Raw genomic sequence first — 21,857 nt, 5'->3', positions numbered from 1 at the left:
CGATTTCTAGACCCACAGTGCAATGCCAGGGAGGCTCCCAGGAGCCTGAGCTGGGCAGAGACTGGGAGGAGGCTCCTATACCCCACGGCCTCTGACCATGAGTGGCCATAGGTTGGACCTCCCCAGCTACAGAGAAGAAGTGAGGACTAACTCTTGAGTTACTTTTCCTGCAGGAGAAAAGGAAACCAAATGAAATGTGATATGGTTCCCCCCACCCCAAGAGGGTCCTGGGGCAGTAACCCCACCCAGGATGCCTGTCCCGTTCTGTCGGGGGCTCAAGCCATGCCCCCAGTGATGCCCTGGCTCCCTGGTGCCTCCCAGGAAGTCAGCCTGCAGGGTTACCAGAGTTCAGCTGCCCTGGATGCTGCCTGACAGAGCCAGGAAGGCCCTGGACTCAGGCCAGCGTCCCCTGCTCCACCCGCTCTCACCTGGACAGCAAATCTCCCCCATCAGTGGGTTCACACTGCTCACCCAGCCCGTGCCCAGAGGCATGTGGGTCAGGTCCTGACAGCAAATGAATTCCGACAACTGGGCAGTTTAAGAGGAGGCTCACAAAGATGCAGGCACCAGGGGTGACAGCCCCAAACGGCCTCTGCTGGCACTGTCCTTCAGGCTATCTGCAAAGGTCAGCCTCCCGGATCCCGGGTGGAGGAGCAGCTGAAGGACAAACCCCAAGACACCAGCCCAGGGGAGCAGCCCTGAAACCCCCAAAGATACCAAATGCCTGCTGTAATCACACAACCAGTACCATTAGGACCTGAAAAAGAATCCATGCATACGTGCTAAGTCACTTCAGTCATGTCCAGCTCTGTGTGACCCTATGGACTGTAGCCCACCAGACTCCTCTCTCCATGGGATTCTCCAGACAAGAATACTGGAGTGGGTTGCCTTGCCTTCCTCCAGGGGATCTCCCCAACCCAGGGATCAAACCTGCGTCTCTTACATCTCCTACATTGGAGGCAGGTTCTTTACCACTAACTATCACCTGGGAAGTCCCTTACTCCCTTGCCCTTGTTCAGTTCAGTTCACTCACTCAGTCGTGTCTGACTCTTTGTGACCCTGGACTGCAGCACACCAGGCTTCCCTGTCCATCACCAACGCCCGGAGCTTGCTCAAACTCATGTCCATTGAGTCAGTGATGCCATCTAACCATCTCATCCTCTGTCATCCCCTTCTCCTCCTGCCTTCAATCTTTCCTAGCATCAGAGTCTTTTCCAATGAGTCAGTTCTTCACATCAGGTGGCCAAAGTACTAAAGTTCCAGCTTTAGCATCAGTCCTTCCAATGAACATTCAGGACTGATTTCCTTTAGGATGGACTGGTTTGATCTCCTTGTTATATCATTCATTTATTTTTAAAATCCCATGTATAAGTGCTAACATACAGTATTTGTCTTTCTCTGACTTATTTCACCAAGCATAATGTCCTCCAGGTCCATCAAAGTTGTTTTAAGCTTTATATTGTGAAAATAAGTCTATTTGGGGTGGACTCCTTTACATATGTTGAAAAGAATCCTGATCCATTTCTTCTCATGATCTAGTCTTCAGAATTCCCACTAACAAGCAGACATGAGGTGGTCCTGCCTGGGAAGCCCTCTCCTCAAAGTCACCCCCATCTGCAGACGACACTTCTGTGGGAGTCCTCCCTTCTCCCCAGGATCTGTGGTCCTGTGTCATAAGTTCATGTGATCTGGGGTTTGGGTTCTGTTTTATTAAGTGTTCTTACATGTTTCGGTTTATTGCTTTTTACCATTTCTTCAGTTTTGTTTTCGGAAGTGAGCCCTGCGTCCCGTGTGGGCACCGAGTCCCATTTCTTTCTTTCCTCACAGCTGACCTGAGCTCTGCCCATGTCTTATTCCTGATTTTTGACTCTGATGTCTTATCTGTGAAAGAAGGCATCTGGTGTGTCTGCTTGATCAGAAGGAAGGAGAGTTTCTTGGTTGCTTGGTCTAATCGCCCCCAGAAACCCATGGTGACGTCCCCCACACCACATGCATGTAAACATATGCTGGTGCCCACAGGGCAGGGCGGGAGCCTGCTTCTCCTGGGGAGTGTGTGTGTGTGTGTGTGTGTGTGTGTGTGTGTGTGTGTGTGTGCGCGTGCGTGTGCATGTGTGTGCAAAGGGAGGGTGGCCTGTCCCACCCAAATCCACCACCTCGCTGCCCCTTCCAGCCTGTAAAGTCAGTGAACATGACAACTGCAGCGGCTGAGCCCTGAGAGGGCCTTTCCTTTGAAGATCACTGGCCAAGGTTAAGGTCACTCTCAGTGCAGCTGTAGACAGTGAGATCCAACATCACCGGGTGACTGCACCCCACACTCTGTGATGCCCCAGAGCCTGCCCGGCTGTCAGAGTCCCATCTCGTCTGGTGTGTAGTCCGGGGGCCAGCAAGCTGAGCACAGCGCGGGGGCCGAGACCCCTGTGCTCCAGTCCAAAGCCCCAACCACTGTGTGAGTTAGCACCTGGCCCTGCCCTGGGCCTCACCTCCCTGTCCTGTGACGAGAAGACTGGGCGACTCCCTTGCAATGACGTCTGGATTTGTTTACACCCGAGTTTGTGGAAAAGGACTCAAGGGTGGATACAGGACAGTCAGGCTTACAGAGTCGCAGGCTTTCAGGTTGTGTCTTCACGTTCTGGGAATGAGTCTCTCTCACCTGCCCTTGACTTCATTCAAAAGGAAAGAAACTAAGGAAAAGCCACATCCAGCAACATCCCCCACCCAACCAGGAGACTTATCTGGATGGCGTACTCTGTTCTGGTGGCAGACCCCCGGGTACTGGTCCCTGTTCCACGTCCCCAGATGTCCCACCCCCACCAGCGCAGGTTCTGTGGCCACTGGGGCTCCTGACCTGCCCCGGATGAGGGTGCCACTCTGCAAACAGAGCTGAGCCAGGACCAAGGATGTGGAGGCCATGCTAGAGAACAAGGACGGGAAAGATAAGGACATTGTGTGGCATGTTAGAAGGGTCAGAGAAGCTGGAAAAGAAGGAGAAGAATTCTTTGGGGATATACTTTTATTTGGAATTAAAAAATAGTAATAGAATAAAGAGGATGAGATGGTTGGATGGCATCACTGACTCCATGGACATGAGTTAGCAAACTCCTGGAGACAGTGAAGGACAGGGAAGCCTGGTGTGTTGCAGTCCACGGGGACGCAAAGAATCGGACACAACTGAGCGACTGAACAATAAACGAAGTCTCTTCTTCTAAGCCACTGACCTGGACTCCAAGCTAGAAGATTCCAGTCACCCTGGAAATCCAGCCCCACCACCTCGGGGGAAACTGGAGACAGACTGGACGGGTCGGCCATCGTGGAGTCGGATGGACTGTGTCCCAGGCCGGCCCGCCGAGATACTGTGGGGAGGTGGTATCCCTACATGTGTCTTCAGGCTGTGTCTCACTGTCGTTTAGTGGGTCTGGCATGGAGGCTTCTCATTCCCACATATGCAGGGCTGAGCTGAGTCCTGAATGTGGCACTGGACACAGCTGCTCCCCATGAGTTCTGTTTCAGGCTCCACCCTGGATGGAATCAACCCAGTGAGCAGGACTCAGGCCGAGGGGGAGACCCTCCTCTGATCCATCAAGCAGCCCACACCCTTGTCAAAGACACCCTTTCCATGGACAGGCTGGACCCTAAGCGTGGGGACGAAGCCCCTTAGCATAGGGGGCTGGAAAGAAATAAGAAAAATAAAATATTGTCGTGAAAGCTCTTCTTTTTATCTGGAGGAATGGATGCAAAAGGGAAAGCGGGAGCGGCTTTTCCAAGTGCATGGGATTGATGGTAGAGGAGGGACTGAGTGGGGGAGGGAGTTAGTGTCCCCCTTAGAGTGTCCTGGGTGGCGAGGGGCACCGCAGACAGGCAGCAGGTGTGTGAGTCAGGACTGCAGACAGCCAGGCACTGCCAGGGCTCCCGTCCTGGCTGGGTTGCAGACTAACCCCTCTCTCCTTCCCTCCACGACCCTGCAGTGAGCATGCCCACCAGTGAGACCGAGTCTGTCAACACCGAAAACGTGGCTGGAGGGGACATCGAGGGAGAGAGCTGCGGGGCCAGGCTGGCGTGAGTAGTCTGGGGAGTGGGGCCCATGGTTCAGAGAGGGGGTGAGCACGGCCCTGGCTGGGGGCTGCTCTGCACGTCCCAGCAGTTGGACTTTGGATTTTGAGCCCCTTTTCATCCCATCAGGGAAACAGAGTGTGTATCTCTTTGGGGGTGGGGGCTACATGTCTTGAGGGGGCCTTGAAGTCTGTTTCTTCCCAGCCCCTCACCCCATTTCTTCAGATCAGCTTTGTGAGGGTCCCTGGGTCCTGCTAAGCACCCTTTCATTTCTGATAAATGTGACCCAGGGGATAGGCAAACTGGCAAGAAAATACTCTGGGAGTGGTGGTCTTACTTACAGCTCTGAGTTATCTACCCGGGGAAGGGAGCACAGTTGTCTGCCATGCAAACTCAGCTATGAAAGTTCACCAGTGCCAGCCGGGCAAGCAGCCACCTCCCCTAACACGAGCCCCAGCCCCCGGTTTCCTGAGCAGACTTGGCTCCGGGGCTGGGCCAGGTGTGTGGAGAGACATCATCACCTCTAAGCTCCATCCTAAAAATGGACACCAGCAGGCCCTAGGAGATGTCCCCCAGCAAGAAATGAAAGGAAAATGGCTTAACTGCTAAAAATAAGCACACTGCTGGGTTCCATTCTCAAAGTCTCAAAAAGCAGAGTCCACATACTGTAAGCTGGGTTCCATCGGGAGTCAGGCTGACCCTGAGGGTGGGGCCTCCTGCACCTGCCAGGCTGCACGTTGGGAAGTGGGGCTGCTTGCCCCTGTTCCCAGGGATGTAAGACTCACCCTGATAACAAAAAGGAACAGCAGGCAGAGGGCTTGGAGGAGGACCAGCCCCACGTCGGCTGAGTGTCTAAGTTGCTCCATCGTGGGAACATCGTCCTCGTTGACCTGAAATGCCTTCGTATCTGGGTGACCCCTGCCCTCGCGAGGCGGTCCCCTTGTGGGTGCCTCTCATCTGAGCCGGGCCAGCCTTCGAGCAAGTGGGGAGCAGGAACAGACGGTTTTCAGGGTACACGGGCCTTGCCATCACTCCCCCCGACAGCAGCACCAGGGAATCTATGCTGCTGAGTCCCAGCGATGTGAGGAAGCAGTTATTGTCAAACTGTTGTTAAAATACGGGGCTAATTACGTTCAAAGCAGCAGGGTGAACCCTCCCCTCTTCCCTCCTGTTAGAACAGCACAAGCAATCTCTCAGGATTGTGGACATAGGCCTGGCCCGCCACAGTTGAGAAGGTGAATGGCAGGTCCCCAAAGGGACGGAGGGAAGGTGATGAGGACGTTACCCTCTGGCTCTGGGCCCAGGTGACAGGCCGAGGGAGACCAGGGCGCTTGGCACCCACAAGCCTGTCCCCACAGAGGGGGCTAACATCTTCAGGACATGCCATGCAAGCTGCCAGGACTTGGCAGGAATGAACGGCGGTCCCCACAAACACCCGTGTTTGTGCTCCTAGTGTGTGCAGATAAAATGCCTGGCCCCAGCACCAGGATTATAGTGTGTCCTTCATAGACTGCCATCTTTCCCCAGCAGCTTCAGACAGCCATGGGAGAAGACCATCAGTGTTCCTGGTGGGGACGCAGCGTTAACGCCAGGGGCTGAGGCCAAGCGAGATGAGCAGGGAGATGCCAGCACATCTGAAGCTGAGAACAAACAGCCTGAGTAGCAGGATGAGGATTTCTGTGTCGTGAGAGGCCTGGCTGAAGATGGTTCCAAGGGGATGGGGCAGACAGAAAGGAACCGCAAGGTGATGTTTTGTGGAGAGGGGGCAGGCAAGCAGGGGAGGGACTGAGAGGAAGGAGCCATCCATTGAGTCTGAAGACAGAAAAGATATGGACACTGAAGTCACCGGCGGGGCTGCAAAGTGTGGGAGCTGGGGTTCTACTCTGGACTGCTAGAGGCCTCAGTTTAGAAATGAAGGATGCGGTTACATGGCACTGACACCAAGGCTGTTCACCCGGGTGGCAGGCCGGGGCTGAAGGCTGGGAAGTGTCTAGACACTTTTTTTAGAAGTAAAAGAGCAAGTAAATGAAACAGATGGAGAGGTGCCAGGAAACCAGCCAGCACGGGCCCGGAGGCCACTGGAGGAGGGATGTCCAGCCTGAGCTCTTTGTTTGTACCCCATCTGGGCAGCACGCCCACTCGGTGCCAGGCCACGGGGACACGGAGCCTGAGACCATGGTGACACCACCCCGCTGGAACTCACAGCCTGGTGTGGAAGTGACCCTGGGCATCACGGTGATTTGGGATAAGCGTTCGGAAGGCAATTTCTGCGGGAGAGTGGCCGTGAGAGAAGCAGGCTGCACTGTGTTAAACTGCAGGCCCCAGCCCAGGTGGCGTGCAAGGTCCCTTTGGTCTCAAAGCCCACAGATCCGCAAGAAGGAAGAATCAGAAACAGGCTTCCAGCTCTGACACCACGAATGAGGTGCTCATGTCTGTGCACCTTGCCACAGACATGAGCTCAGGGGTCCCGGACGGCACAGGAGTTAAAAGCTGGAGAGGCCCCGAGAGGAGGCTGAGACTCAGGGCCGAGTGGAGGCCACAGGGAGGCTGATGCCAAAAGCATCAGCCTCGAGTGGGGTCTATGCAGTGGGACCCTCGGAGAGCAGACAGTAGAGCGGCCAGCATGAGGTTGGCTGAGCATCCCCGGAGTCTGCATCGTGCTGAGAGCGACATAGACGTGACACAGGGCCCGGCAGCTGTGGCGTTAGCCTGGGGGGTTGTTGTTCAGTCGCTCAGTTGTGTCTGACTCTTTTCGACCCCATGGACTGCAGCACACCAGGCTTCCCTGTCCCTCACCATCTCCCAGAGCTTGCTCTAACTCATCTGCATTGAGTCAGTGATGCCATCCAACCATCTTGTCCTCTGTTGCCCCCCCTTCTCCTCCTGCCTTCAATCTTTCCCTGCAGTAGGGTCTTTTCCAATGAGTCATCTCTTCACATCAGGTGGCCAAAGTATTGGAGCTTTAGCTTCGGCGTCAGTCCTTCCAGTGAATATTCAGGACTGATTTCCTTTAGCATTGACTGGTTGGATCTCCTTGCTGGCCAAGAGACTCTCAAGAGTATTCTCCAGCACCAGAGCACCAGGGGGCTGGGTGGGGACTAGGTGATGGGGAGGACCCAGCGGGGGTTGATCAGGCTCCGGGGAAGAGCAGAGGGAAGGGGCCTCTGGCCAGAAATGCAGAGAAGCCAGTCCAACCTCAGTCTTTGAGGCAAGGCTCTGTGAAGAGGGGATCTGGGCCCGGACCCTCTGGCTGCACCAGCCGTGTGCGGAGTCAAGGAGACGAGCGTTACCCAGGAGAGGCCAGCAGCCCTTCCGACTGATGCTCAGGCAGATTGGGAGGATTGGGGCAAGGACAGTTCCAAACACGGCAGCGGGCAGGCGTCCAGGGCTCCAGACTCTACTACGGTGAAAGGTTAACTGTGGAAGGAGCTCCCAAGAAGTTCAAATATTTGACCAAGAATGACAAATGCAAACTGAGTGACTGAGGGAAGCAGAGGGAGTTCTGAGCGTGTCTCTTGCTTTCGGCCCCTGGGGAGGTAGGTGTGTCCTGGAGGCCTGAACAGAGGAGGCAGCTGGGCTTCAGCCCAACCCACTGGGCTGCGCATGGTCTTAGGTGTGATTCCTCTGTTCTCCACCTGGCACTCCTCAGGAGTCCACGTAAAACACGGGATAGGAATCATCCTCGCAGAGCAGGGACCGGGGGAGCCCGATGCCGTCTGAACAGGTGGTCCCCAGCGGGGTCTGGAGCTCTGGGGCCTTCAGTGTCTGCGGACTCGCTGGGATTGAGGGCTTGAAGCCCATGAGAAGGCAGCACCCAACACACGGCCAGAGAACAGGGTGAGGGGCAGGCACGGTGCCCACAGGTGCCCCACTCGCCTGCCCACCAGCAAGATAACCAGTTCTCCAAACCCAGAGCCAGTGGTCACTGCCCAGGACTCGAGGACAGCGGAGACCAAGTCCCTCTGGTTCCGTGAAGCACGCTGACCCTCCTGCATGGGGAGCTTGAGGTCCTTGGCTCCCCAAGATCTGGGGTCTCCTTTGTCTCCAGACACCTGCCCCCAAGGACCCCCTCTTACCTGAGGGGCTCAAGTATTCGGTGCTTAAAGGGGGTGAAAGCTATGGATCCAGAGAGCCTGTGGAACGATGCTCACGACCCAAGAGCAGCAGTCAGGCTTCAGTGTGGCATGCAGGGTCCCACATCAGGACGTGTGACCCTGGGGGAGAGAAAGTCCTGTCCATGTCCTCCTCCTCAGAACGTTCCAGAACACCCAGGAAGGAGCCACAGGCAGTGGCCTCGCTTACCTGGGGACTCGTCTCCAACAGGAGCCCTGGGTCGCCCTCACCCAAGTCCCAGAGTCACTGCCTTGGGAGACATGGACACTCTGACCTCAGCTGCCCCCGACAGGGCCCTTTAAGAACTCTCTTTTGTTTATGATCCATTGGCCTGAAAGGGAGTCTTACAGGGAGGGCGTGTGGTCTGCACTGTACGGCCCCCAAGAGGACCCCTGGGATCTCTGGACACTTTGGCAGAGTGGCCAGGCTGACAGCCACCCACCCTGGCTGGTGTCCACAGCGAGGGTTCAGCTGCACAGCGAGCCAGGCCGGACTGGAGGAGGGACCCCTGACTGACCACCGCCCAGCGCAGCTGGACGACTTTTGCTTCCCCATTAAACAGGGCTCCGGCCTCGCCCTCAGGCCATGTGGTGTGTGGTTGCACCCTGCACCCCAGCCTTGCCCTCGGGCCGTGTGACTAGACCCTGCACCCCGGCCAGCATCTTCAGTGGGATCAGTCATTAGCTGGCAGTTTGGAGCAGTAAAGGCTCTTGGCTCAGGTTCTCCGGCCCAGGAGATATAATTATCTCACGCACAATGGCTCTGCCACCTGTCACATCTTCTGGTTTAGTTTTTTTTTAATGAAACATAACAAGAGGGGTTGTTTTTTTGCTTCGCAGCAGAGCTCACTTAGCGCTGAACTGGGCAGGCCGTCTGCATCCCCCAACCCGTGGCCTGACCAGCACTCACTCCCCAGACACCTGGGCCATCCTGAAACTCAGCCTTTGACTGATCAATCTCAACTGCCTGCACACTCTCTGCCCCCACCACCCTCCCACGGGCCTCAGGGCCTCCTGGAAGGTTCCTGACCCACCCCCCACCACAGTGACCCTGGAGTCAGCCACCTACACAGCCGCCGTGCTCCTACCCACGAGGGCCCAGGTCTTCAGGGCCGCACACCACCGTCAGCATGAGGGATTGTGCTCGGGAGCCCAGCCGTTTCCTCAGGCCCAGGCTCAGCCCTCAGCCTTCTGTTCTCAGGGCGCTGGGTCTCAGCCAGCCCGTCTCCACCTGATGTCCAGCTGCCAAAGGCCATGTCTGCAGCAGGGGCTCCTGTCCTCCACCACGGTCCTCAGAGAGAGGCCCCAACCTGTGGTCAGCCCGGCTGATGGTCTGAGGACACAGCGCTGAGCTCTGGGGACCATGTCTCCACTTAGAAGACGCTCGATTCACAGGTTCGCAGGCTGGGCCGGCCAAGTGTCTCGGCTTCAAACCCTCGAGCGCCAGGAGGTGCCGACCACAGGGCTCTCTCCCTGAAGCTGCTTCTTCCAGCGCCCGCGTGGTCACCCGTGAGCATCTGAGAATCGAGGTAAACATATGTCATCCGCTAACGTCTCCTCTTTCCCTTTCAGCCACCGGATCTCCAAGTCGAAGTTCAGGTGAGTGGGACGCTCCTCTCCCGGGTGGGGGCTGAGCGAGGGGGCGGCCGAGGGGGTCTCAGGGTCTGGTGACTTAGTGTTTGTGTTAGTGTTTGTGGCTGCACCAGCCCGGGAGGTTGTGAGATGCTGGTCTCCCTCCCTTCTAAGATGAAGTCCAGTTGAGATAAGTGCCACGCGCTGCTCTCTGCCGCTTTTGGCCACGTTTACAGGACTTGGTGAGGTGAGGGCATGCGGGTTCCATCAGCGCTGCCTCAGAGCCTTCTGCAGGGCCGTCCTTGCCCCATCCGCCCCTCCAGCCCCACTGCCTGTGTCCCCCATCCTGTCTCTTACACGTCGAGGCTTCTGCATGGAGCCCTTCTTCCACCCGAATCATGGCGTCCCGGCCCCCTGCAGAACCTGGGCTCCCATTAGGAAGCTCGGCTGTCACCGCATCTCGACACCTTCTGTAGACCCCCCTCCCTCCCCGCATTGCTCCGTTCAGACCTCTGTCACCACTCTTACCGTGTGCGTTCCTGCAACCCCAATACGCTCCATGAGCTTCCAGAGTGTGGTTTGCATGGAGCCAAGCTGAGCACCCAACCGGCGGCAGGCCGTCCCCTGATTATGTCGGATGTGAGGATGGGCCTGGAAATTTACTCTCACAAAGCTTGCACAAGCCAGAAAACATCGATTATGTTTTGTAATCCATCTAATCTTGCTGTCCCAGTCTCACCTGCTGCGTAGCTGGCACATGCGTGTGTGTGTGTTAAGTTGCTCCAGTCGTGTCTGAATCTGTGCGACCCCATAGACTGTAGCCCGCCAGGCTCCTCTGTCTGTGGGATTCTCCAAGCAAGAATACTGGAGTGGGTTGCCATGCACTCCTCCAGGGGACCTTCCCAACCCAGGGATCGAACCCACGTCTCCTGCATTGCAGGCGGGTTCTTTACCATCTGAGCCACCTGGGAAACCCCAACAGGAGCAGAAACAGCATTAGATTTCAGTCCAGCCAAGCAGCGCAGCCCAAGTCCCTGAGGCTGAATGTTTAGTCCCTCTTCTTCCCTCTGCCCACCTCCTCTCCAGGGTGGACAAGCGGGGTTAGGACTTCAAGATCTCGGAAATACACAGGGGCTCAGTGAGGACTCTGTTCTCTGGCCCCAGGCTGTTTGAACCCATGGATGGGCCACGGGAACCAGGCGCTGGCCCACGCTCCTGCCACACATCACCACCTGCACTTGCCTGGGTAGAGCTCTAGTTGAAAGCTGGTGCCCCCTAGGCACCCACAGACCCCGTGCCCCAGCCAGGAGAGGCATCTCCAGCCCCAGTGTCCCAGTCTCCCTACGACTATCCTGGTGTTTCTAACACTTGGCTCTGGGTCGCTGGTGAGGGACCCTCTCCTCTCCCACCTTCTGCTCCCTGTTCCACTGGGGCTGGAAAACACAGGCTTTGTCTCCTTCCACTTCCTCTCAAGCTGAGACCTCCTTTACATAAAAAGCCTGAAGTCAAGTCTCCCTAAAATAGATCCCTGGTGGCTCAGACAGTAAAGCATCTGCCTGCAATGTGGGAGACCCAGGTTCGATCCCTGGGCCAGGAAGATCCCCTGGGGAAGGAAATGGCAACCCATCCCAGTACTCTTGCCTGGAAAATTCCATGGATGGAGGAGCCTGGTGGGCTACAGTCCATGGGGTCGCAAAGAGTCGGACACAACTGAGCAATTTCACTTTCACTTTCAAGTCGCCCAGGCCCAGGTCCTGTCACAGGAGAGAGCTTGAGAATGTAGCAAATCCTTTCTCTCCATAATACTCAGATCTCACTGCTTCTCTGGCATCTTGAGGGGCAGTGGGTACCTCTTGGGGAGGGACAGATGGGCTGTCCTGCCCTGGAGGGGCGGCAGGTATCTCTTGGGGAGGGATGGATGGGTTGTCCTGCCCCAGAACAGCATTAGGCTTGACACAAACTCAAAGCGAAGTTCTGTTTCCCAGTCAAAGCTCAGAAAGCACTTTGTGTTCTGACAGTTCCAAAGCCTCCACGCAGGGAGATGGCCCAGGAGACAGAGGGCATTCTGTGTCCAGTGCTCAAGGGTGTAGGCCATGCTCCTGGAGAAGAGGGGACACAGGGGCCCCACACCCCTAGGCTCTGCCTGGCTTTGAGACAAGGCTCACCTGCTTGTCCTGGATGCCCCTCTAGGAAGGGCTCCTCCCCCAGAAGCTACGACTCAAGATGCAGCAGAAATACAGAGAGAAGGCTCTGTATTCATCCCCAAAGGCTTATTCACAGTCGGTTGACACCATCAAGAAATCCATGTTCGGAAGAGAGTATTGTGCCCCAAGGGGCACGGGGCCACGTGACTCATGTGTGGCCAAGTGGCTCATGCATGGCCGAGTCTGGACCCATGCCCGGGACCCAGGCAGCACCCTGTGATGAGGTCCTGCCTAGGGTTCCAAAACTGTTTCTTCTTGACTGTGTCTGGGGTCAGGGGAGGTGTCCACGGCACAGCTACTGAGCAGAAACACAATGCCAGCCACTTCCGCCCTTTCTAAAACTCTCTAGCAGCCATATTAAAAAGTGAAAAGGAGCAGGTGAAATTAATCATAATATATTTGTATTTAAGCCAATGCATCTAAAACATCATTTCAAGATGTAATTAGTACTTTAAACTAATGATATATTAATTTATATTAATTTTTCTACTAAATCTTCTAAGTCCAGTGTGCCCTTTACACTGACTGCACATCCAATTTGGACTGGCCCCGTGCACAGTAGCCACATATGGCCAGTGGCTCCTACACCAGATATTGTGACCCTACAGGGTCAGATGGGAGCTACCTCATCTACATCTTACAGGCTGATGCTGGGTCTGTTGAGGGAATAGCAAAGCTGGCAATGGACTGAAAATGCCACCGAATCACCAAGGTCGACCCTGAGCAGCCTCTGTGGAGCAGACGTGGGAAAACTGCATCCTCACAGCCTCTGTCTGTCTGACGGTGGCAACTGAAATGGAGTAGGAGATGCAGGAGAAATACAGTAACAAAGGGGAAGAAGGGGAGAGGATTTCCACAACTCAGAAGTAACCTCCTAAACAGGGAAAAGCCTGTTTTACTCCAGTAGAGAATCTAAAATTTGAGTTAAAAAAAAAAAATTCTTGATCATTTTCTCAGTTTAACAATGACACATAGTAGAATCTGACCTACAAATGGTCTATTCTACTTGCAAGACAAAGATACAAAATCACAGGATTTTTAAAAGAAATATTAGAGCAGAGGTCTTAGGGAAATTCTGGCAAATTAATGGACTTACAATATTTGGGCAATATTAGAGTATTTTCTTGGTAAGCCAAGTCGCTACTTTGAGGAATTAGTTATAATAAGGAATTTTGTAACATTTGGGGCTCAGAATAGGACTTCAGCAGTTATGGAACAAAATGTTCTGAGGTCTTCTCAGTTTGAAGGGATTAGCCAGGCATTGTGCTAGGGTTGGATCTGGGAGACACAGGGGTCTGAAGTGAACCCTTCAGGGTCTGAGGTGAACCCCTCAGGGGTCTGAGGGGAACCCCTCTGGGTCTGAGGGGAACCCCTAGGAGTCTGATGTTTGGAAACCTGTCCCATTTTCAGAGAAATGTGCCCACAAGTTCCCCCTTACCTCTGCTATCCCCTCAGCAACAAGGCACATGCCTGAATTTGCCCATCCTAATTGCCCGTTTTTAGGTTACTTTTGTATAAAACAATTAAATGTAGGGGTTTTCTGGGTTGCTTATTCTCCACTCTTGTCTCTGGAAAGAGCCCCAAGTGTCCACCATTTGGTGTCTCCTGTTCTAGATGCTTGTCTAGAATTCTGTGCCAGGCAGATTCTTCCAGGGGCACCACCCCCTCTCCTCCTGACCCCAGCCCTGGGGTCTTAAGCCTTGTCCACACAGGCAGTGAGCAAGTCTGTGCACAGCTTGTCTCTGCTGCCCTACCTGCCTGCCCACCCAGTGTTCCTGCTGTGGGGGCGTGGGGGGCAGGGGAGCTACAGATCCATCACAAAGGGCAGGACTCCACCCCTCAATCTCAGGACCTTGCGATCTCGATCTCGGTGGAGAGGCAGGAACCTCCTGCCTCTAAACATACTGACTTACAGGAAAGGGGCATCGTGCCCTCTGTGGAACCTGGCTGGCTGCCCACGGCAGGCTGGGAGGCCTTCCCCTAAGGCACCTACTAAGCCCGCCTGGCACCCAGCTCCCTTGGGGTCCGTCAACCACGTGAGCTTCCTGTCTGTGTGTTAACTGCTGAATATGTAGAACCCAACTGGGATAGATGCTTAACAAATGCCTCTTGAGTAACATAGACAGTGTGTCTGGAGCTCCAAGGCTGAGACACCTAGAAAAGTGCATCATGGGGAAGGTGGGCCCTCCATCAAGCCCTGAAGCAAGGGCGGGACCCCAAAAAGGAGGCTTGGTGGGGGGACAACCATGTCAAGCAGAGTTGTCTGGTGGGACCACGAATGGACGGGTGAGAAGATGTGAGAGAAGATACGACCAAGCCCACCATGCCCTCTGGGTCTGTGTCCAGAAAGTTCCACTTCTAGAGGAAATGACTTTGCCAGGGAGCTGAGGGAACGTGAATAGCAGGTGAATTCCTCCTCCTTGCTTTATCATTTAATCTCTATATTCTCTGTGCGCATGTAAACACACAAATAAACTTACACGTTCTAATAAACTATTACGTTTATTATACAGTAGGAAGCGTTGCCAGGAAACCAGTTGTCAAGCAAAGCTATATTTTGAAGAGTGGGAGGTGTGTAATTATCTTTAAATACTTTCTCTGGGTAGTAATTACTCCACCCCCACCCCAGCCCAAGCCCACGTGGCTCTCCTGAGTGGCTGTCACGCGAGCACACGATTCCACGGGCGCCACCCTGACCGTCAGTCACAGTGGCTACCGGGGATCCACCAGAGTATCTCCAGACCCCCAGGACAGGCCCCCAGCACGTGGCACCTGTATCCACCAGTCCCAGACTTGGGAACAGAACTTAGTCAAGCTTTCATCAGCATGAGACAGAGGTCGAGTTAGTTCCTCCAAACTCCGGAAGAAAGCAGCCACAATTCCATTAGCCTCTGAATCAGTTATGGGTGATTTCTGTAAATGAGATTGCCTCTATTCAAAACACATTCTTTGCAACTACAATGTAAACTATTGCCCACTTTAAAAATACACAAAGTGAGAGTTAAGTTGTATTGGGGACAAAGTGAGGACTATAGCCTGGGAGACAGCATCTCAGCTAGCACTGAGAACTGCTCCAAAGAGGCAGGGGGAAGGTGAGTATATATGTGATTTTGGTGAGGGTGGAGTTCATACAATCAAGCACACATTTTTTGCAGGTTTCTGCTAGTCATCTGTAGGTCACTGCTAGTCACGAGGAGCAGGTGTCACCATGAAGGATTTTAGTGTTTTTCTAGCTTTAAGGAGATGTAAGATGTGAGCTCATAAAACCATCTCCTGAAAATATCCAACTCTCTCACGACCAGTCCTGCCAGCTTTTTCCAGAGCACAGAGGGCCTCATTTCTGCTCTCCACAGAGAACTCTTTGCAGGAGTGCTGAAGGTCAGCAGCTGTAGTAGCACATGATTTAATCTTTGCAGAGGTAGATGGCAAGTGCCTGTGGCAAGGGTCCGTTTGGGCATCGTTCATGTATGCGTGCTCAGTCAGTCATGTCTGACTCTTTGCAACCCCATGGACTGCAGCCCGCCAAGGGTCCTCCGTCCATGGGATTTCCCAGGCAAGAATACTGGAAATACTGCCATTTCCTTCTTCAGGGAATCTTCCCGACCCAGGGGTTGAACTCATATCTCCTGTGTCTCTTGCATTGGCATGCAGTTTCTTTACCACTGAGCCACCTTGACGCTACTTAAGATTAGACATGAGTTTATCTTGAAAATATGTTTTTCAGGGGGAAAAAATGTCTCCCAACTTTGTCTATAGTATTACCCACCTCAGTCACAGGAGACAAGTGGAGTCTCACCCTGGCCAGAGAAGTCCAGCACCCAGAGGCCACCCCCCACCCCGACTAGAGGCCACCCCATCGCCTTGTCCCGCTTCACCCCACCCCTGCTCTTCCCTGACAGTCCGTCTAGGGGAACGGAAGGCCCACAGCACACTTGGGAACCATCATTTTTCTGACCTCCGGGCATTTCTTCTCCATGTGGTGACCCTCCCCCAGTAGCAGCCATCGTCCCTGCCAAGGCTTGGTGCTCCCTGGAGGTGGCATCCCTGCCCCCCAGATGATGGAGGGCGGGGTCAGGTCAGAACCCTTCCTTCCCTTCCCTGCTCTGCAGGCCACAGGCCAGGTTCTCCTGCAGCTCCCGGGCAGCCAGGCCTCCTTAGATGTGCCCCTCTTCCTAGTCTCAGAACAGATTCCAGCAGAGGCATGGAAGGAGGATTTCCCACGGACTTTAGCCACAGAAATAACAGAGTAGAAATACAGACAAAGTCAAGCTCTCCTGAAGGCCGTCTGGGGAGGGTGGAGGGTCCTAACAGCAGAGTCTGGACAATGGAGACCTAGGATATTGTGTAGATATGAGTGCAGGCTTCCAGTGCCCCCTTTCTGTCCACAAGTAGGGACTCTGTCCTCAGCCGCCAGTGGGTGTTCCTGCAGACACGACCTGCAAGTACCTCCAGGCATTCCTCTGCAGGGGACCCATGCTGGTGACTGGGCCTATGCCCCCCACCCTTTCTCTCTCCCCTGCATTCGAGGCCAGGGTCAAAGGCCTGCTAACCTGCCTCCAAAATCGGTCAGCTCATTGTCGTCTTTGCGTGAGTGAAGCTGTGGCCTTCCTCATCTCTCTCCCAACGGCCTGCTAAGCATCCCTACCCTGAGCTGACCCTTGACCGCACGGCTGTTTTGTTGGCTGTTTGGTTTCTAGACCCAGATCCCCTCTCGAGGCAGGGCCCCACAGTCTCCCCTGCACTCCCTTCCCTTCTCTCCTCTCACGGTGTGGGCATTTGTTAAATGTTGGGCCGACAGAATTACCAAATATAGCTGCATATTTTCTCAGTATTGAGGATGAAATTGGGGACAAGCTATAAACCCATCCACCAAAGTTATAAAATGCGAGTGTTTCCTTGGGATCTTCCAGCTCCATGGTTGTCATCTGTGGTTACATAAGAGAACCATCCAGAATCTTAACAAACAGCAATGGTATTTGGGTGTGCTGTGTCACTTCGGTCGTGTCTGGCTCTGCGGCCCCACAAACTGTAGCCCACCGGGTTCCTCTGTCCGTGAGATTTCCCAGGCAAGAATACTGGAGTGAGTTGCCATCTCCTCCTCCAGGGGAATCTTCCCAACCTAGAGATCAAACCCAAGCCTCTTGCGTCTTCTGCATTGGTAGGCGGATTCTTTACCACTAACACCACCTGGGAAGCCCAACAGTGTCTGGTGGGTATTTAAAAATACCCCCAGACAATCAGATTTAACTGGTTTAGAGTTGGTGCCTGAATACTGGTGGGTTTTTGTTATTAAGTTTCCCCATGTGATTCAATGCACAGCCAGGTTTGATGAAAGTCTCTAACCAGAGGCCACGGGGGCCAGTGTCCCATGGCCCATGGATGAGTTTTCAGGACTTCATGAGTGCCGTGAACTCATGTTAGATATGGGGGTTCTGCCCATTGTCCAACAGAGCCCTCCATGAAGGCAAGAAGCTCTGTTGCCGACTCTTCCCACCCCCATAGACAAGGCGGCTAGGCAAGGGCTGGGCACCTGGGCAGGGGGTGGTGGGCGGGTAACACCACTGACTCTGTCCCCAGCCGATATCAGTCCAGGCACCCAAACTCAAGGACCCTTGGCTTTCTTCTGAAAATCAGGACAACGCCTTCTCTGCAGAGTTGTTTAAAGACTCAGAAGAGGCATGAGAAGTGCCTGATATGGAACCAGGCAGACGTGGGGTCCACTAGTGACAGCCATTACCAGTCCTAGTGCTATCATCACTACTAGTTATATTTGCAGCTCTGTTTCTAGTGATGCCATTGTTATGAAAATAGGATACCTCCCTTCAGCATCAGGCGAGACCCTCACACAAGGCTGACCCTGCTTGAGGTCACAGACGAGGGGGCCATGGTCCCAGAGCAGCAGGACACCCTTCCCCCACCCCCTGCTGAGGCCACACTGCCAGCCACGAGCCGGTGACTGCGGTGGGATGCTGGTCCCTCGGCCCTTGGTGAGGCTGGACCAGCTCAGGGGAGGGAGGTGTCCAGCACAGGACCTGAACTCACAGCTGCCCCCTCCCGTCCCCCTCCTCTGCCCCTTCCAGCCGCTACTGGCGCAGGTGGAATCGGTTCTGCAGAAGGAAGTGCCGCGCGGCCGTGAAGTCCAGCATCTTCTACTGGCTGGTCATCTTCCTGGTTTTCCTCAACACGCTCACCATCGCCTCCGAGCACTACAACCAGCCCCACTGGCTCACAGAAGTCCAAGGTGAGAGGCCGCCAGCCCTCCTGTTACTCAGGCTGATGGGGTTCTTTCCTGGGGGTGGGCAAAGGGAGCAGGGCCAGGGACGAGGGGGCAGTGGGTCACCCTGGCCACACCAGAGCCTGGCAGCTCACCAGCCAGTAAAACACACCAACTCACTGTACATAGACGGGACCCGCCAGGCCAGCCATGCTGTCCACCTGTCCCAGCGGTCACCACTGGGTCCAGGAGACCACATCAGGAACAGTGGCTTGTTGGGCTCTGTCAGATCCTTAACTGCCCACCCGTCGCCCCCAGTGGATTGCCACAGCCCGGCCTCCAGGTCTGCTGGCCTGCACCTGCGAGGGGCAGTGAGCACAAAGCCAGGGAGAGGACGAGGGTGGCCTGGGCCCAGGGACCTGTCCTCCATGGCTGTCAGTCCCACCACCCCTCGCTGGGGTACTAACCCGAGGGCCAGGCGGACCTCCCGGAACCTGGGCAGGCCCATCCCCTCCCAGTGATGAGGGCAGACAAGGACCCCGGCTCCCGCTCTTGGCTAGTGGGTCTGAGCAGACAGGCGGCAGCCCCTCGAACCTCACTTCTTGTGTCTGGAGAATGGGCATGACAGCAGCTGGGCTGCCTGGAGAGCCGCTGTGGTGGGGTGGGGGGACTCGGGGGGTAGGGGGTTGTCGCTGGATGTGTGCTGAGGTTGTAACTAGACGAGTCGCAGAGGGAGGGCCATGTGTGGGACCCAGCATGGGGTGTCCCTGCAGGGACCCCCCCCACCCTCACCTCCTCTGCCCCACCCCGTGCGGCCCCTGCAGACACAGCCAACAAGGCGCTGCTGGCCCTGTTCACGGCGGAGATGCTGCTGAAGATGTACAGCCTGGGCCTGCAGGCCTACTTCGTGTCGCTCTTCAACCGCTTCGACTGCTTCATTGTGTGCGGCGGCATCCTGGAGACCATCCTGGTGGAGACCAAGATCATGTCACCCCTGGGCATCTCCGTGCTGCGCTGCGTGCGCCTCCTGAGGATATTTAAGATCACAAGGTGCGTGCCGCCCTCCTCTCCCCTCCTTGGAAGCTTTTCTTCCAAGGAGCAAGCGTCTTTTAATTTCGCGGCTGCCGTCGCCCTCCGCAGTGATTTTGGAGCCCAAGAAAATGAAGTCTGTCACTGTTTCCACTTTTCCCCCATCTATTTGCCATGAAGTGATGGGACCGGATGCCATGATCTTAGTTTTTCAATGTGTAAGGATTCCAGTTTCTCTACTTTCTAAACTCTCTTGTCCATCTCCAGAGACAGGACTTAAAGGATTTTTGAGTGACTCTGCTTGCTCCTCCTGGGGTTTGCCCAAAGCTATTTTTAATGTGGCATTTCAGGTGCCTTTTAAGTAATTCTCAAAACCCCACCTGCTTGGGGTTTTGTCTTTGTTTTTTAGGTGTTTTTTTTTTTAATTCCTATAGAAAAGAAGTCTTGCTCCCAGGTATTGTCATAGCATCTTAGTGTTCATTCTATTTTTATCAACAATTTATCTATTTCTAACCTGAAACTACTGCCAAGAAACCATTTTAAATCTGTCTTTATCCTCAAGCTTCCCAAAGCCGGTCCACAGGAATTTTCAGATCCCCAAAACGTCTGTGAACAGAACAATTTCATCGTCTAATTAGAAGTTCCTTTGGCAAAGGTCATTGTCTTCCTGTTTTCCAGTCTCCAAACCCTCTGGGGGCTTCTGGGAGACGCCAGAGAGACTAGCTATGGGGGATCCCATGCCCGCTTCTGAACCTCGTCCCCAATATGTTCCAGAGACCAGAATGTGCCTAAAATAGGGTCTGGGAGTGTGCCTGGAGGTCCCCTGAGACAGGTCAGCCTGGCTGTCCCTCAAACAAGTCTGTTTCTCCCTCTTCTTTGAAAATCTCTTGGAGATGCTATTTTTAACAGTGTTTTCTGGACCAGTGATTGTGATTCTCAAACCAAGTTGTCCTCCTCAAAGGAGCTCATTAAGGATCTCCCCAAACCTAGAGATTTTGACCAGAAACCCCCAGGGTGTTCTGAGTCATGGCTCTGATAACCTCACTTTGAGACACTCTGGCCTGATTTTCTGCAGCCATCCTTTGTCCTCTTTCTCGTCTAAAATTATGAACCTTCGTGTATAACTGGAAATAGTGATCTTTTCTTGGCATTCACTTCTCTAGACTGTATCCCCGACCCCATTAAGATGGTACTTCTGATGGCTCTCAACTGAGAAAACTCATAATGATGAAGACCTAACATGAATCCAGCCAAGTTTTTCAATTGATTTTTCCCTTCTTCTTCCCTTTTTAAAAATTTATCTATTTTTAATTGAAAGATAATTACTTTATAATATTGTATTGGTTTCTGCCATACATCACCATGAATCAGCCATAGGTGTACATATGTCCCCTCCCTCTTAAACCTTCCTCCCACCTCCCACCCCATCCCACCCCGCTAGGTTGTTACAGAGCCCCGGTTTGAGTTCCCTGAGTCATAGAGAAAATTCCCGTTGGCTGTCTAATTTTACGTACATAATGTAGATGTTTCCATGTTACTCTCTCCATTTGTCCCACCCTCTCCTTCCCCCACTGTGTCCACAGTCTGTCTGTGTCCCTGTTGCTGCCCTGCACATGGGTTCCTCACTGCCGTTTTCTAGATTCCATATATATGTGTTAATACACGATATTTGTCTTTCTGACTTACTTCACTCTGTATAGGCTCTCGGTTCAGCCATCTCATTAGAACTAACTCAAAAGTGTTCCTTTTTATGGCTTATATCGCACTATGTATATATGTACCACAGTTTCTTTATCCATTCATCTGTTGATGGACATCTAGTTTGCTTCCTTGTCCTAATTATTGTAAATAGACCTGCAGTGAACATTGGAGTGCATGTGTCTTTTTCAATTTTGATTTCCTCAGGGTATACACCTAGCAGTGGAATTGCTGGGTTGTACGATAGTTTTACTCTTAAGAAATAGTTTTTCTTAAGGAATCTCGTACTGTCTTCCATAGTGGCTACATCAGTTTACATTCCCACCAACAGTACAGGAGGGTCTCCTTTTTTCCACACCCTCTCCAGCATTATTGTTTGTAGATTTTTTTTTGGTGATGGCCATTCTGACCAGTATAAAGTGATATCTCATTGTAGCTTCGATTTGCATTTCTCTAATAATGAGCGACGTTGAGTGTCTTTTCTTGTGTTTATCAGTCATCTGAATGTCTTCTTTGAAGAAATGCCCATTTAGGTCTTTTGCTCACTTTTTGATTAGTTTGTTTGTTTTTCTGGTATGAGTTGTATGAGCTGCTTATACATTTTGGAAATTAATCCTTTGTCAGTTGTTTCATTTGGTGTTATTTTCTCCCATTCTGAGGGTTGTCTTTTCACCTGCATTATCTTTGAGTGAATGACCAGGGCCTTCCAGCCACAGGAGGTTTGAGGTCCTTTCTCCTGCTTCGGGCTTCTGTGGGGTTCTAAGTGTTGCATGGTGTTAATATCTAGTTTGTCTGCTGTTTGTCAGCCTGACATTTGCTCTGTGGGAAGGAAGAGGAGCTTTGGTTTGATTAGATCTGGATGTGATTCCCATTTACTAATTGCATCCCATTTTTTAAACACTTGGTCTTTAAGTGCACCACCATCCCTCCAGCCATTGCCATTTTCCCTTTGAAGCCCTGAATCCTTCCCTTGCTCCTGAA

The 21,857-nt window shown here is 53.5% G+C and overlaps 1 protein-coding gene across 6 annotated transcripts in view; it reads left to right on the top strand.

Moving 5' to 3' along the window:
* CACNA1C (calcium voltage-gated channel subunit alpha1 C) overlaps positions 1-21,857 on the top strand; it is a 379,681-nt gene that overhangs the window by 288,473 nt on the left and 69,351 nt on the right. For all 6 annotated transcript variants that reach the window (XM_061124633.1, XM_061124631.1, XM_061124634.1 and 3 more), the window contains exons 10-13: positions 3,963-4,053; positions 9,732-9,758; positions 18,016-18,176; positions 18,974-19,199. In XM_061124633.1, coding sequence (XP_060980616.1) covers positions 3,963-4,053; positions 9,732-9,758; positions 18,016-18,176; positions 18,974-19,199 — 505 coding nt within the window. The remainder of the gene's footprint in view (positions 1-3,962; positions 4,054-9,731; positions 9,759-18,015; positions 18,177-18,973; positions 19,200-21,857) is intronic.

Source organism: Dama dama, chromosome 22 (genome assembly GCF_033118175.1).
Source record: "Dama dama isolate Ldn47 chromosome 22, ASM3311817v1, whole genome shotgun sequence".
NCBI classification, from domain to species: Eukaryota; Metazoa; Chordata; class Mammalia; order Artiodactyla; family Cervidae; genus Dama; species Dama dama.
Note: the sequence above shows the minus strand (reverse complement) of the source record. Positions and strands in the feature narration are given on the sequence as shown.